The sequence below is a fragment of the Talpa europaea genome (assembly GCF_964194135.1).
Source record: "Talpa europaea genome assembly, chromosome: 10".
NCBI lineage: Eukaryota > Metazoa > Chordata > Mammalia > Eulipotyphla > Talpidae > Talpa > Talpa europaea.
In genome coordinates this window covers 64,875,823-64,889,780 of record NC_140077.1, presented here as the reverse complement: position 1 = coordinate 64,889,780, position 13,958 = coordinate 64,875,823, and the positions used below count along the sequence as shown (strand labels likewise).

At 55.8% G+C, this 13,958-nt stretch overlaps 1 protein-coding gene across 3 annotated transcripts; it reads right to left on the bottom strand.

Moving 5' to 3' along the window:
* Positions 1–1,341: 1,341 nt before the first annotated feature.
* On the bottom strand, positions 1,342–12,225 carry AIFM3 (AIF family member 3; the record flags this gene model as incomplete). 3 transcript variants are annotated; one of them, XM_084244768.1, is made up of 20 exons in its annotated part: positions 1,342–1,381; positions 1,609–1,629; positions 2,246–2,350; positions 2,824–2,899; positions 3,179–3,277; positions 4,226–4,343; positions 4,427–4,503; positions 5,065–5,128; positions 5,221–5,292; positions 5,393–5,508; positions 5,622–5,752; positions 5,861–5,952; positions 6,464–6,550; positions 6,840–6,952; positions 7,027–7,123; positions 7,315–7,359; positions 7,455–7,564; positions 7,806–7,915; positions 8,160–8,373; positions 12,195–12,225. In XM_084244768.1, the coding sequence occupies 20 exons, from the start codon at positions 12,223–12,225 to the stop codon at positions 1,342–1,344; spliced, it is 1,818 nt and encodes a 605-aa protein (XP_084100894.1). The 3 variants fall into 3 exon arrangements, with proteins under 3 accessions (XP_084100894.1, XP_084100893.1, XP_084100895.1); XM_084244767.1 differs by lacking the exon at positions 1,609–1,629 and having other exon boundaries at positions 8,160–8,400; XM_084244769.1 differs by lacking the exon at positions 1,609–1,629.
* Positions 12,226–13,958: the final 1,733 nt, after the last annotated feature.

The window sequence follows — 13,958 nt, the reverse complement described above, 5'->3', positions numbered from 1 at the left end:
AAGGAGACTTGCTCTCCCCTTTCTCCTTGCATTCTTAGTTTTGGCCTCCTGTGGCATCGTGGCCACGGGACTCTGGATTTGCATTCCTACTTTATTGCAGAACCTGAGCTTCTTCACCTGCAAAATGGGGATTCAGGACTCCGGCTGCCAGAGAAGCATGTCTGTCTCATGACAGCTTATACAGTTCTAAGGAGGCAAAGGCGCCCAAACAGCCACACATGAGCTGCCTCTGACCTTGGAAGTGTTATAGGGCAGCCCCGATACAAAACGGGGTGCCTGACTGTGGGTCCTCACCTGCGCGCTTAAAAGGACTTATCAATGCTCTACTGCAGGCACACGCGAAAGGTTAATAAAAGGTTTATTTACAAGGGAAGGGCAAATGAGGAAATGTACAACTCAGGGAGAAAAAGTGGGAGACAGAGTTTTAAATGCGTCCTACCCGATCCGCCAATCAGGAATCCCAAATGGTACTCTGAGAGCTGGCCGCCGGCCAGGAGCTGTGAAGCCAGGAGGCCAGCCAGAGAGGGACCCCCCCTCACCACAAGGCCCATGTGTTTGGTTTTTATACCAACCCTGGCTGCTTAACTCCACCCTCAGGTCCCAGCCACCTTCCCTTTGGTGGTGACAGGATTTGTCTTTCCCAATGTCCTGATGGCTTTGGTCTGGAGTAGGGGTGGAGTCCACAAAGCCTGTATGGGATTAGCTCAGGACATCCTTTCCCCCTAACAATTCCCCCCTTTCACTTTTTGCAGCATTTCCTGTCTCAAGTCCTTTGCAAGTGCTGCTCCTTCTACCTCCAGAGCACTTCCATTCAAAATTCAGATTCAAGACTGGTGGAGGAGTCTTCCCTAACCCCAGGGGCAGATCAGTTGCCTCTCATCTCGGCACTAACAGGCCAAACTTCCTTGGTGTGCCACTGAGTATTCTCTGGTTGTTCCTGTCTCCAGGTCATCTGCTTTTCCCCTCATGAGTATTTTCCCAATTACAGTGGAAGTCACACAGATCAGGAAATGTGTGCATTTTAATTTTAAGACAATGTCTAGTACGTTGCAGGGCCCTACAGGGGACTAGTCTCAATAGAGGGGTAAGAGGCAAGGCTATCCTGCCTCCACTCCCACCCATCACCGTGGGTGGCAGTCAAGGCCTTTGTGGGGGGTGAGTATCTCCTGGAGGCAGCGGAGGCCTCCCTGAAGGGTAGCCAAGTAGTGGAAGGCAAGCTCTGGGAGGGCTCATGTTTTGCCCTGGGGAATCCTGGGAAATTGGAGGTTGGCACCTGCCCCCAGAGCTCCGCTTTTGTCCCTGGTGTCTCAGCATGCCTGCCTAAGTCCACTTCATGTGAGCTCAGGATCCTTTCCCTGTGAGCCAGGACATGTCGCCGGTCCTGCAGGAATGAGGGGAGGAGGGGTCAGGGCAGAAGAGAGGAGGTTCCCCACTCAGCACCCTGAGCAGCTGGCCCTTGAGAGAGCAGGGCGTCTGCTTTGTGCCAGGCCCTGGTGCCCCCCTGTTATGTGTACCTGGGCAGAAGGGGAAAGACTATTGGGTGCAGGCTCTGGACTGAGGTGGGAGAGGCTTAGAATGGTGAACAGGAAGAACAGAAAATACACGTACTTGCTGTGTAGCACAAACAGCCTTTGCGAAGGCAAGAGGGAGAGACAGAGAGAAGGCCAGGGAGAAAGCATGTCATTCATCTTGTCCCATCTTGCTTCTCCTTTGTTTACACCCTGAAGTCTACCCCATCCCATGGCCTTCAGGCTTTCCCCAGTCACTGGGGGCTCTCTCTAGGCAGATCAAGCCTATGGAGTGACCCCATGCTAGGATAAGAGTAATGGCTGGTGTCCAGTGCCTCCAAGCCCTCAAACAACCACCTCACTTCTCTGTGCAGGGCATTGCCCAGGGCCATCACTAGCTGCATTTACCCACTTGGTTTCTGTCATGCTCAACACAGCCTATCCAGTCAGGTGTCCCAAGCTTTGATCCCTCCCCAACAGCACTGGGACACTGCCCCTTTTCCTTCTATTTTTCTGTCTCCCAGGAGCACATATAACCTGCCCACTCCCAAACCACAACCCTTGCCCTGCATAGCCCCATAGACCTGGAGCCTTCGATCTGGGCGCCTCAGATCAATGGGGACCAAGAGTAGGGGAAAGGGGACTGGAGGACTGTGAAGGCAGCTGACTGCCACGGGCAGCTTGAGCTATTTCCTTGAGCTATTTCCTCCCTCCAGACCATTGATGCCCAAACTTACTCCACCTCCCGCTTCCGAATGGCACGGCCTGAGGCCAGCACCTCTGCCACCTTGGACACGATGGGATCATAGTTCATGCTGGCCACAGCTATCACCTCGTCACCTCTGCAGAGAGAGGATAGCTAAGCCTAAGAACTGCCCAGCACCAGCCCTCTTGAAGACCCTGACACATTCCTGCCCACCTGGGGCTCAGGAGGGGGTCTAGCCTAGAACAACAGAACTGTCCAGAGCACCCTCCCCGCCCCCACTTTGCACTTTACTGCTTGGCTTCAGTCTTCCTCTTCATGGGCTTCAGGATTGGGCTCCTCTGCCTGTGTCACTTCCCTTAGAGTAAAAGTGCAGTGTCCACACCCAACTCAAAGAGTTGTCCCAAAGATAAAATGGCTAGCCTCCATGCATAGTAGCTGGAGTTATTCCTGTCCAGCCTCCTCACCTTCCCTTGGCCTCGTCTCCTGTCTAGCTGCCTCCCTTTGCCACCTGCTCCACCTTTCCTGTCAGTTTCCATCTGGAACAGAGCTTCTCTGGGATGATTCCCTCTCCCATTGCTTGGCACCCCTGTTCCACCCTGTTGCTCTCACTTGGTGTAAAAAGCCACGAACTTCAGCTCTTCCAGATCTCCCTGGATGATGACGTCATCGAAGCCTTCTCCATACCCTGTGGGTCAGGCAGTCAGTGGTGGTGCCATGTGAATGGAAGGGAGGGGGCTTCCAAGGGCCTCACACCTCGGGCCCCCTCCGGACCCAGTGAGCTCCCTCAGACCTTTGAGCTAGCCCTGCCCCCAGTGAGCTCTTTGGGCCTTCCTGTAATCATCATGGCCCTGCCCCTAGGATGCTCCTAGCCCCCCATCTGCATTCTGAGAGCCTGGAAAAATCCAGGCTCTCTCCTAAGACCTCATCTCACAACCCCCACCCCCATGAAAGGGCCCTCAGTTACCTGCATAACGCAGGCTCTTGCCAAACATTGCAGTCCACAGGTAGGGCACGGTGCTGATCTCTGCCTCCTGTGCTAGCATGTTCTGGGCCGCCACGCGCCCTGTGGGACCCAGGGCCGTAAGAGCCCTGACCCCCACCCTCACCACCCCTACACTGTATGGGGACACCTAAAATGTGGAACTACATTTTGTCTCCCTAAAAGTCCAGAGGGGCATCTTTTCTCAGCCCACTGCCCACCCTCAGCTGTAACTGATGGTGCACAGGTGGACACCTGGCTCAAAGGCAGCCTCTTAGATTGCTTCTCTGGAGAAGGTGAATGAAGTGCCCTGAGTCTGGAAGGTCAGCTTCCTGGGCTTCTGGGACTTCCCTTTCTTATACTCGGCAAATGAGCAGCCTTTGGTTCTTTAAGACCTAGCATCAACCTTTGACCTTGGGCCTCAGGAGAAATTGGTACCAGGAGTAGGATTTCAGGCACAGACCCTCAGATAATGTGAAGGCAGAAGAAAGGAGAAATAGGTTCAGGGCATCTGGAAGTCCTCCCTGTGAGGCGGTGAGGCAGATAACTTTCTGGCACCTGTGGCTTAAAGGTCCCCACCAGGTGCACACAGCGAGTAAGGCATCAGGGGCCTGGGAACCACCAAATATGTGGGAGGAGGCTATTCCTCAGCACAGATCCCACTGAGTCTGGGTTACCAGCTCAGAAGGCTACCTCCCAGGCCTGCGTGAGGCTACTGGGTTACAGTCCAAGGTAGACAGGGGCACTGACTGGGGAGCTGGCCTGTGTCCTAATAAATTCCTTTCTCTTGCCCCAGTTGACTACACAGGTTGGTAAGGAATTCTGTGGAACATGTCTTTAAGGAGTGACTGGCAGAAGGACATGTGGCTGATTGGAGATGGGACCACAGGGCCTACTCTGTGAGCTGGCTGAGGCTGACCAGAGAGGTTACCACAGGGCCTTGAATAGCTAACCCAAAGACCCAAACCCAAGGCCAACAACTAAGAGGTGCGACGAGGGGAGGCTGAGACCCTGCTTCAAGGCTAGCCATACCCTGGGCATGAGCCATCTGCCAGTGTGGGATATTCACTTTCCGATTATTCCTCCAGGCCAAGGGGAAGGTGACAGCATCTCCAGCGGCAAACACACCTGGGATGTTGGTCTGCATCATCTGTGGAGAGAAGACCCAGAGCTCTGACCTGAACCTCCCACCCATTCCCAGCCCAGCACCCTTGCCCACACCACCCACCCCACCTTGTTGACAGGGATGAAGCCTCGGGAATCCAAACCAATGCTGCTCTGCCTCAAGAAGCCGGTGGCAGGAACTGCACCTGACAGAACAGAACCCACTGTGTTCACTCCCTAATCCCTCCCTTTTTCTGCCCCATCACTCTCCACAAACCCATACCCTTCACTCACTGAAATCTAGCTCCAGATTGACTCTTCATGGACTGCCCACCCTGGGGCCTTGATGCGTCCTGACCCTCTGTCCCACAGACCCCAGTGCCTCCCATCAGGCCTTATGGGTCACCTCCTCCAAGAAACACTCCAGGAAGCCCCCTATCTCCCATGGGGATTGACATGCCATAACTCCCAAACCCTCTTGGCTACCTCCCAGCTTTGTCCCTCCCCAAACTAGAACCTCAACTGGAGGGAGCAGGGACCAGGTAGAGGCTTGTCTGTGTCCTCAATATTAGTGGATAGTGGTCAGTAGGAGCATCCTCCTTGCTAGGCCTGGGCTAGGCCTAATACACACATTCCTGAACAGCCCTGAAAAATGGGTATAGTTGGGGGCCCCCATTTTGCAGATGTTGAGAGTAAGGCTCAAGATGGGGAAGGGACTGGCCCAAGGTTACTCTTGAGTGTGCAGGTGGTTCTGCTCACCCACTCACCAATGCCCACCACGCAGACGTCAGCCCGCACAACCTTACTGCTCTTCAGCACGACCTCCTTCAGCTGTGGGAATTGGGTGGGTGAGCAGGTGGGCCCAACTCTGGGGCCCAGGGAAAAAGGGACAGAAAGTGGCAGGGAGTGGACAGAGGGCCTACCTTTCCCTCCTGGGCCCGCAACTCTGAGACCTCTGTCTGCATGTAGAACTTGACACGATTGCTCTCAAACATCTGTCAGGGTAGGTGGGGGGATGGGCAGTGGCGAGGGCCTGACTGGGGACTTTGTTGGATACCCAGGGTTCTGAGGGGCTGGGTGCCAGGGTAGGCTCACCTTCATGAGGGCACGACCAACACGCTCCCCCAGGAACCTCCTGAAGGGCGTTTCCTCCAGCTCCACCACAGACACGGAGTGGGCCTTCTCAGTCAGATAGGCAGCCACCTCCATTCCTGGAGGCAGGATGGTGGGTGATGGGCTGGCATCACGTACCTCCCAGGGCTAGCACCTCCCTGGCCTGGCCATGATGGCTTGACCACCACCTCCACCATCCCTGGCTACTCACCTAGGAAGCCAGCTCCCACGACCACCACGTTCCGGCCCCTGGCCAGCCTCACCACACGATTGGCATCTTCAGGTGTGCGAATGGTGAACACATTTTCCACCTCTTTGCCTTTGCAGCTCAGGGTCTTAGGACTGAGATATGGCCGGCAACAGTGAGGGGTTCCCAGAGTCCAGGGCCCTCCTCCCCGCCCAGTGCTCTGTCCAGTGTCATGGGGGTCAAAAGAGGAGATGTCCTCCTACCTGCTCCCTGGTGCCAGCAGCAGCTTGCTGTACTCGAGCTTGAAGCCATCCTTGAACACGACCTTCTTGTTTCTCACATCCACTGTGACCACCTACAACCCCCACCAGGAAGAGTGTAGATGGAACGGGCCTCTCTGCCCTCTCCCAGCTCCTGTAATATGCCCACATCCCAGACCTCCTAAGATGCTTCCACAGGGACTGTTCCTGCCACCTCGGTTGTCCTTCCTCCCTCACCTGGCAGCTTTTGCTAACTCTGTAAGCTTTAGGTATCAGCTTCCTCTCAAATCCCTCCGTATACTCTCAAGTCCCGCCAGGGCCTCCTGCTCTGGCTCTTAGCAAGTCATCCTCCCTGCTAGGCCTGGGCTAAGTCCACTCTGTGCATTTCCCAGCAGCCCTGAGAAGTGGGTACAGTGCCTGTGCCCATGTATTGCAGCTCTCCAGGAGCCTGACAGGAAGACAATCCAGTGTTGTCTCCAAGGCCTTGAATACCCCTCAGATGCCTGAGTAGGAGGGCAGAACACCCTCTACACTTCTGGGGGCACCCCCATATTCATGCCATTCATGGTTCCCATTAAGCCCACTTCCCCAGCCTTGACCTCATACCTGAGCCTCCATGAGAACCTCAATACCATAGGCTCGGAAGAACTCCTTGGGCCTCAGGGCCAGTTGCTCGGACTGTGATTCCAGGGACTGCAGGAGACAGCCAGCTTGAGATGAGATCCGGGGCACAGTTCCATTTCACAACAAAAATGGAAACCCAGAGAGGGTGGTGCCAGCCCCAGGTCACACAACTGTAGGAGTGAACTCAACAAACCCAGATCTTTCTGGGGGTACCCCAGATGAACCTGGTACGAGCAATGAGAGCAGCTAGCCAGACTCCCAAGGGGTGACATCAAGATGATGATTACTCCCAACTGGGACACAAAAGGCTAGGGGCCTGAGTCCTGCCTGTGCCCTCTTTTACTCCACCCCTCCCCACCTTGCTGAGCTTGGGTCGGTCATAGGGGAAGTGTCGGTCCAGCGTGCACAGGACAATTCTGTCTGAGAAGCCCTCCTGCCGCAGTGTCTCTGCACACACCAAGCCAGCTGCACCTGAGAAGAGGGGACTGTGGGTCAAGAACCATCTTTTCCCCAACCCACCCTGACCTCGTGACCTCACCACCAACCTGCGCCCACAATGAGCACGTTGGTGCTGCCGCTGTGGCCAGCACTCGGAGAGATACACTTGGCCATCACCTTGGTCCTTCGCTGCAGCTGCAAGGCCTGAGGGTGGCCAGAGAGTGGGAAGAGCAGGCAGCTGGGGTCGGTTGTTGCCATCTTCCTGTGCCAACATCCTAGCCAACCAGGTCCTGCTACTCCAGCACAGCTTCATCTCCAGCTCTTCATGCTGTTCCCTGGGCCAAGATGTCCCCCTCAACTTTACCTTTTGTCCAGACCCCAAGCTACCCCCTTACCTGCTTGCTGGCCCGGACGTATACTTTCTCCTTCTCAATCTTCACCTGCAAGGGCTAAGTTGCTCAGGACCAGTCTTTGGGGTGCTCCAGTCCCTGACCCTGCACCCCAAGCTGCCACCCCACTGCACACCCTGTCCCACCTGGAACTTGTGTAGACTGTCCAGGCCAGGGAAATCCTCTAGGTCCCCAGTGCTGATGTTGAAGCAGGCGCCATGCCAGGGACAGCGTACCCGACCTCGGGACAGCACACCTGGGAGGGGACAGCGCGAGTCTGGGGCCACCACCAAGAACTCCTCTGCAAGTATTCCTATGCCCCGTACCCACTGACCTTTCCCACAGCCCAGGAGACCCCACTAGTAGATGAGGACTTAGAGGTCCAGGAAGGGGTCAAGCTGACCTGGGGCCTGGTCTAGCCCCTTATGGGAAGAACAGCCAAATCACCTTCAGGGAGGTCCTGCCCCTCCCTCCCATGTACCCTTGGGACAGCTCACCTTTCACCAGGGGTGCACCATAGTGGGGACACTTGTGGCCCAAGGCATGAAACTCCCCGTTGTCCTTCACCAGCAACACCTTTCCCCAGCCCAGCTCCACTTCCCGCATCCTGGGGAGGGGCTGTACTCAGAGGTCAGGCCAGACACCAGGCAGCCAGGCGCAACCCCCTGTGGGCACCTTTTTCCAGAGTTCAACGTTCTTGGGACCCAAACAGCAGAAGCCTCCAAAGAGGTGACCAGGGTAGGAGTTGGTCATGGGTACTTTCCAGTACTCCCAGCCCACTCCATCCCTGATCTGTAGCTTACCCTCCCATCTAGGTCCACGGATTCCCCCCTCCCAGGCCCAGCACCCACTGGCCATTCTCAAGGTCCTTGACATGGCAGACAGCAGCCTCAATGCAGTCCTGAGTGCCAGGGTAGGGGTGTGTGGCGGGCAGGCGCTCCTCAGCGTGGAAGTGGCGGGCCGTGCCATTTCCCTGGTAGGCCCGGGGGCTGCTCTTCCCGCTGGCTGACAGCTCCTCCTTGCCCCGCTCCTTCTCGGGCAGCACCACTTCGATCTTGAGCTCCACTGCAGGTAGGGCAGTGCTGTGAGTCCCTGACCCTACTCACCTCCTGCGCCACCCCACTAGCTCTGGATCGGGTTGGATCTTGAGTCTAGATTCTCCCTTGCGCCACAACCACTCCAGAAAGTCAGCTGCACCACCAGGCAGGAGCCTTAAAATGGTAAGAAGTGGGGGCTCGGTGGGGGTGGGGAGTGTAGGGATAGTTGGGTCAGCTTGAATTAATGTCCACAAGTTTTCTTTTTCAATAACAAGATTAGTGAGGAGGGCAAAAAACGAAGCTCCTTTGACCCTGAAACTGGCCCTAGTGCAAGGGTCTGTGCTGAGGACAAATGCCTAGTGCCCCAAGTCTGCTCTGACTCCAAGGAAGTAGTCTCCCAGGGATGATGCTGACACCCCTCATGGCTCAGGGGCAAGGCTAGGGTATGATTTTAGAACAGTGTCCAAAACTGGGAATGGCTCAGTGAATGTGGGAGATGGGAAATCGAGGGGTCATTGTTCTACATTTACAACTTCCCTATCGGTTTCAACATTGTTTCAAAATGTAAGGAAGTGTACACAACATAATTTCAACTTCTTTAAATTAGCTATTCGCACCAATCTGAGAATTCTTCATCATTTAGTAAGTGCTGATTTTTCAGTGACTTCATTTGTGAGAGCCTGGGGCCTAGGGAGGGGACCCCACGCAGGAAGGAGCGTGAGGACAACACAGAGGGTCACAGGGCAACCTCACCTCCACCAAGAAGACACTTCCTCATGTGCCCACATGAGGAAGGCTTACTCTAGAGTAGGCCTACTCTAGGGAGCAGGAAGTAGGAGATTGTCCTTTTCTCCTTTATATTTTTTGCACATTTTTCAAATTCCCTGCAATGCACCGGGGGTATTTTTCTAATTAGAAGAGAACAATAAACAGAATTTTTAGCAGCGATAATCCGGCCTCCTGGGCTGCTGCTGCAGGGAGGACTGCGGAGTGATAGAAACTAAGCCCCTGGCACAGTGTGGGGCCCACAGGGATCAGGAAGTTCCTCTCCCCACTTCTAAGGCACCAGAGCCTCAAGCTTCTCCTGACTTCACCTCTTACATCCTTCACCTCAGGCCTGACACTTGGGTAACAAAGCAACCAGCCTTTTTAATTCAAACTGCCCAGCCTTTGCCTTTGCAGTTCTCTTGGCCCAGGCTGTCCTCCTCCCGATGCTGGCTAACTCGTGCCCTCCCACCCAGACACACCCCCTGCGCTGCCTCCACTGGCTGCCCAGTCCCTGTGTGTCCCTCATCATGTGCTGTTCCGATCCCCCCCCCTCCCCCCCCCCCCCCCCCGGCCCGGAGCTAGACCCAGAGACTGAGCGGGCAGGCCTGTGGCCCTCCTCCTCAGTTTCCAGCCCCCAGCCCCCAGACCCAGTGAAGTCTGCTCCTGTGATCCTAGCTGGCTCCACACTGAGGTTGTTGTGGCAGGTGGGAGGGGGCAGGGGTTACAGTGGAGGATGGGTTTTCCCCTCCATTTCCCACACTTTATGTAATGAGGTTAGAATGTTTTTGGAACAATTAAGAAGAAAAATACCGTGGACTCAGCTGACGACAGCTATGTGTGTGAACTGAAGAGAGGTTGCTCACAGGACCAGCCTAGCAGGGGCTGGGAGAACAGCCAAGCCAGGCTAGTCTGTTTTCATTCTCTACCTCCTTCCAGAAGGCTCCCTGAGGTGCTTGCTGATGCAAGTCTAATGGGAAGATATGAATTCAGGAGCAGTGGTGGAAAGGCAGAGGGGGGAAAGGGTCTCTGCTCACCCACAGAGATGTATCAACCCTAGTTCCGTGATTCTCAGCCACCCACTTGACCATGGCCTCCTGCTTGAGCTCCTTTGGCTCAGATGCCTTCCCTACAAAAGGAAGAAAACAGTGCCTGCCTCTTTGGTGATAGTGAATGCTGAAGGAGATAATTTATGCAACCAGAGTGGAAGCCCAGTGGAGGAAGGTGGATAGTAATGTTTTCTTGGTTAGCTCTTCACCTGTCAGCCATGGTGAAGAGGAAAAGCTTTTAGGTGGCACTTGTGTCTTAATAAAGGGCAAGTGACCAGATGGCAAGAGAATTGCACTTCCTCTTAGTTCTGAGCTTAGCAGACTGGCCCAAAACACCTCCCATCAGGAACATGGGGCTGTAGGCACACCGGGAGCGCAGAGGGGGCTGAGGAGGTATGTGCTGATGTGCATAAGCCACAGTCGAGCAGGTAAAAGATGAAGAATTTGCACAAAGATCTGCTGGCTGTGGTCACCCCAACCTGATCAAGCCCAGCTAAACCCTCATGGCCAAATGCTCTCACCAGCACACCCTGAAATTCCCTGAGCCCACCTGCGTGACCTGTGCGGTGTGAGAGCCAGGGGCCTGCCCCTCTGTCACAGCCCCCAGGGGAAATCTTGGTGGCAGGGAGCCCAGCCACCCCCTCCCCCAAAAGAGGGAATAGTAACACTGCGATGCCTCCTGTGTGCTAGGTGCTGTGCTAAGTACATAGCCCACAACAGGGCAGATTTATTAAGCCCTGTTCTGTACTCTGTGAGAACACAGAGGCTCAGCGAGATGGAGTCACCTGCCCAAGGTCACGCAGCCAAGGACAGGGTAGGGCTGGCTGCGTGTGTGCTCAAAAGCCCAAGTTCTTAGTACAACCTCTGGGGTAGAGGAAGTCCTGGGGCCAGGGGTCCAAGGCAGGCTAGCCTGTGAGTGAAAGAAGAAGCAGGTGGTATGTTCTGCCCAGGTCCTCCTGCCAGCCCGGGAGTCCTATAGGAGCCAGCTATGTGGCCAGCTGGCATCCTCCTGCCCACTTGTGATGGAGGAAGGCTGAGGTCAAGATAATGGGCATCATTTGCCCAAGTCATATATTGAGGCAGGGGGGGTGGTAAGGTAGGGTCCAGGCTGTCCACAGCATGGGAGTGAGAAACATAAGTGGATGCCTCTGCCTGGAGGGCAACCCAGGTTCTATCACCACCAGGTTCTCCCTCAAGCGCAGGAAAAGCAGAAAAGGTTCATGAGTTCCAAGGAAATGGAGCTGATGCGTATCAGGTAAGGGGTGCTGGGGCACGCTTCCCCGGGGCATGGTGGCTATGGTGGGGGTGGGCAAGGTCACTAAGGCCTCAGAGCCTCGGTTTCTCCACCTGGGATATGGCTACATACCTTTGCCTTTCTGGGTGTTGTGAGGAGAGAAGAGGGAAAGTGGGGGCCAGAGAGTCCATCAGATGCGGGAGGTCTCTGTGCATAATGGGCCCAGGGCTCCCATATCACCCTGGGAGGCCCCCAACTGGGGCAGGAACTACCCAGGGCAGGCAGGGTGGGGCTTTACTGTACAAATGAGAAGGGTACCCAGAGAGGCTTAGGAGGCGGCCCAAGGTCACAAAGGGGGTCAGCAGAGGTGAAGAGGGTAGGGCTACCCCACCCTCACTGCAGCTTTGAGAGGTCGGGCTTATTTTGTGGGGAAGGAAACTGAGGCCTAGAGAGCTAACTTGAGTTCCCTGGGTAATAGTGTGATTGAGGTGTCACTGGAGCCCTCACTTCCCCAGCTCTGGGGGACAGAGTTCCCACCCTATGGCAGGAGGAACCGTCTCCTCCCCTTTACAAGGAAGACTCTGCTGCTATTTCCACCACCAGCTCAAAACCTACCAAAAGAGGAGACTCCAAAAGAGGGGGGCTAGGAGAAGTACTCCAGCCTCTGCAACCCCTCCTGCCTGCAGCGCATTAACATTCAGAGCCAGCTGCTACCAGGCCTGACCTACTTCAGAGGCAGAGGGGGAGGAGGAAGGGAGCAGGAGGAAGAAGGGAGGGTGGAGGCAAGAAGAGAGGTGATACCTGGCTTGGGCTTGGAGAAGCAGCCACCCATGGCGAGTTGCTGGAGGATGCGTGCGGAACAGGTGCACAGGTGATGGGCTATGGGAAGCCCAGAGTGCCCTGGTGGGGGGCTGGACCTCCTGCAGCCCTTAGCGATGATGCGAGAACTGCCATCCCAGCTGGAGCTGACTCACACACCTGCAGGGTAGACAGAGAGGGGCATCTATGGAAACCACTGGGGTGTGGGGGTAGAAGGACAGAGACAGACTTGCAGGGCTTCTGGAAGAGGCCCACATTTGAGCTGGGAACCAGCTGACATTCAGTTGTAGGTAAAGGAGCTGGGTCCCAGAAGAACAGGATTTGGAGGTCATCTCCCCTTTAAGGGCCCCCAGGTTTAGCACCCCTTTCTCACTCCCCTCTCCACTTTTGCGTGGACAACACCAGTGCGGTCAAAGGCGCCCCTCTGTCAAAACCTCAGCTGCCCTTCAGTTCCAGCCCATAGCTGTGTCGTCCAGGAAACCCTCCTTGCTACCCCTCAAAATTTCACAGCCTAGATACCCCAGGACCTTCTATTCTCCAAGGAGACTTGGGGGTCAAAACTGGGGTCACCTTGTGAAGATCAGAATCCTCCTCGTTGTCAGTTTTCTCCTTCCTACAATGGGAGTGACATTTAGGTCACCGTGGTGCCGATCCCCACTGTGGCTGGCAGCCCCTGGATGCCCACCTCCGCCAAGGACAGCCACTGCTTCTTGCTCCCAGTTCAGCAGTGGACCGAGGCTGCCTGGCCCTGGGAGGCAGGGCAAGGGGGGCAGGGGTGCAGGAGGCCGCCCAGCCTCCATCCCCTACTCTCAGTGAGAGTGGTGGTGAGGAGGGGCTGGGGGGGATGGGGTTGGGCCAGTCCCCTGGTGCCCAGGGAAACCCAGCTCCATGGTGAATGAAAGTGGGCGGCCAGCCCGGGCCTGATGGGGTTGGGGTAAAGGGTAGGCAGGCACACAGCCCTGGCTTCCCTCCTTCCCCCTTAACAAAGGCCCACTTCACAAAGGCCCCTGGTGCTGTGATCATGCCCAACAGCAGGTGGAGAACCTGAGGTGCCAAGGGCTTGTCAAGTTCCGACAGCAGGTAGGGCATCAGGGTGACCTCCCGGCCCTCTCCCACCTTATTTAGTTGCACGAAGGGCAGGGATCCAGGAAGCCCCCTTATCACCCTGAAGCCCTAGTAACCATCAGGCTGGGAGAGGGGCCATCTGGTCAACAAAGAGATGCCTGGAGCGAAGGAGCCCTCAAGATCTCAAGGCCCTTCAGAAGATGCAGCTCATGGACTGGACTTTGGAAGGCCCAGGACAACGGTGAAGCTGCTGTGTTTACAGCAACCTCCCCCAGTCCAGCCCACAGTTTCCCCTGAAAGTCTTCCTGAAGACTGACTCAAGGAGGTTTTGAGGACCATTGGTCTTGCCTGGATCCCAGCACGGGCCAGGTGGGTGCCTGAGAGCAATGGGGCCAGAAGATGGAAGGAAAGGCTGGGGAAGGAATGCCTGGCACCTATCTTACCTGCCCTAGAGGAACCTGATCTCACCTTGCCTTACAGGCAAGGGATAATGCAGTGGCATCAAAGGCCACCTGCGTGGACCCATGCTCCTTCCCCAACTTGTCACCAAGACAGGTCTGCAAAACTCAGTGATTACCTGCCCGGCTTCCCCCTGGTCTGGGCACAAAGGCACCCCTCCCCAGATCCTGGCTTCACTTTGGCTCAGCCCAGGCCCCTTCCTTCTTGCTGGGCTGCAGGCTT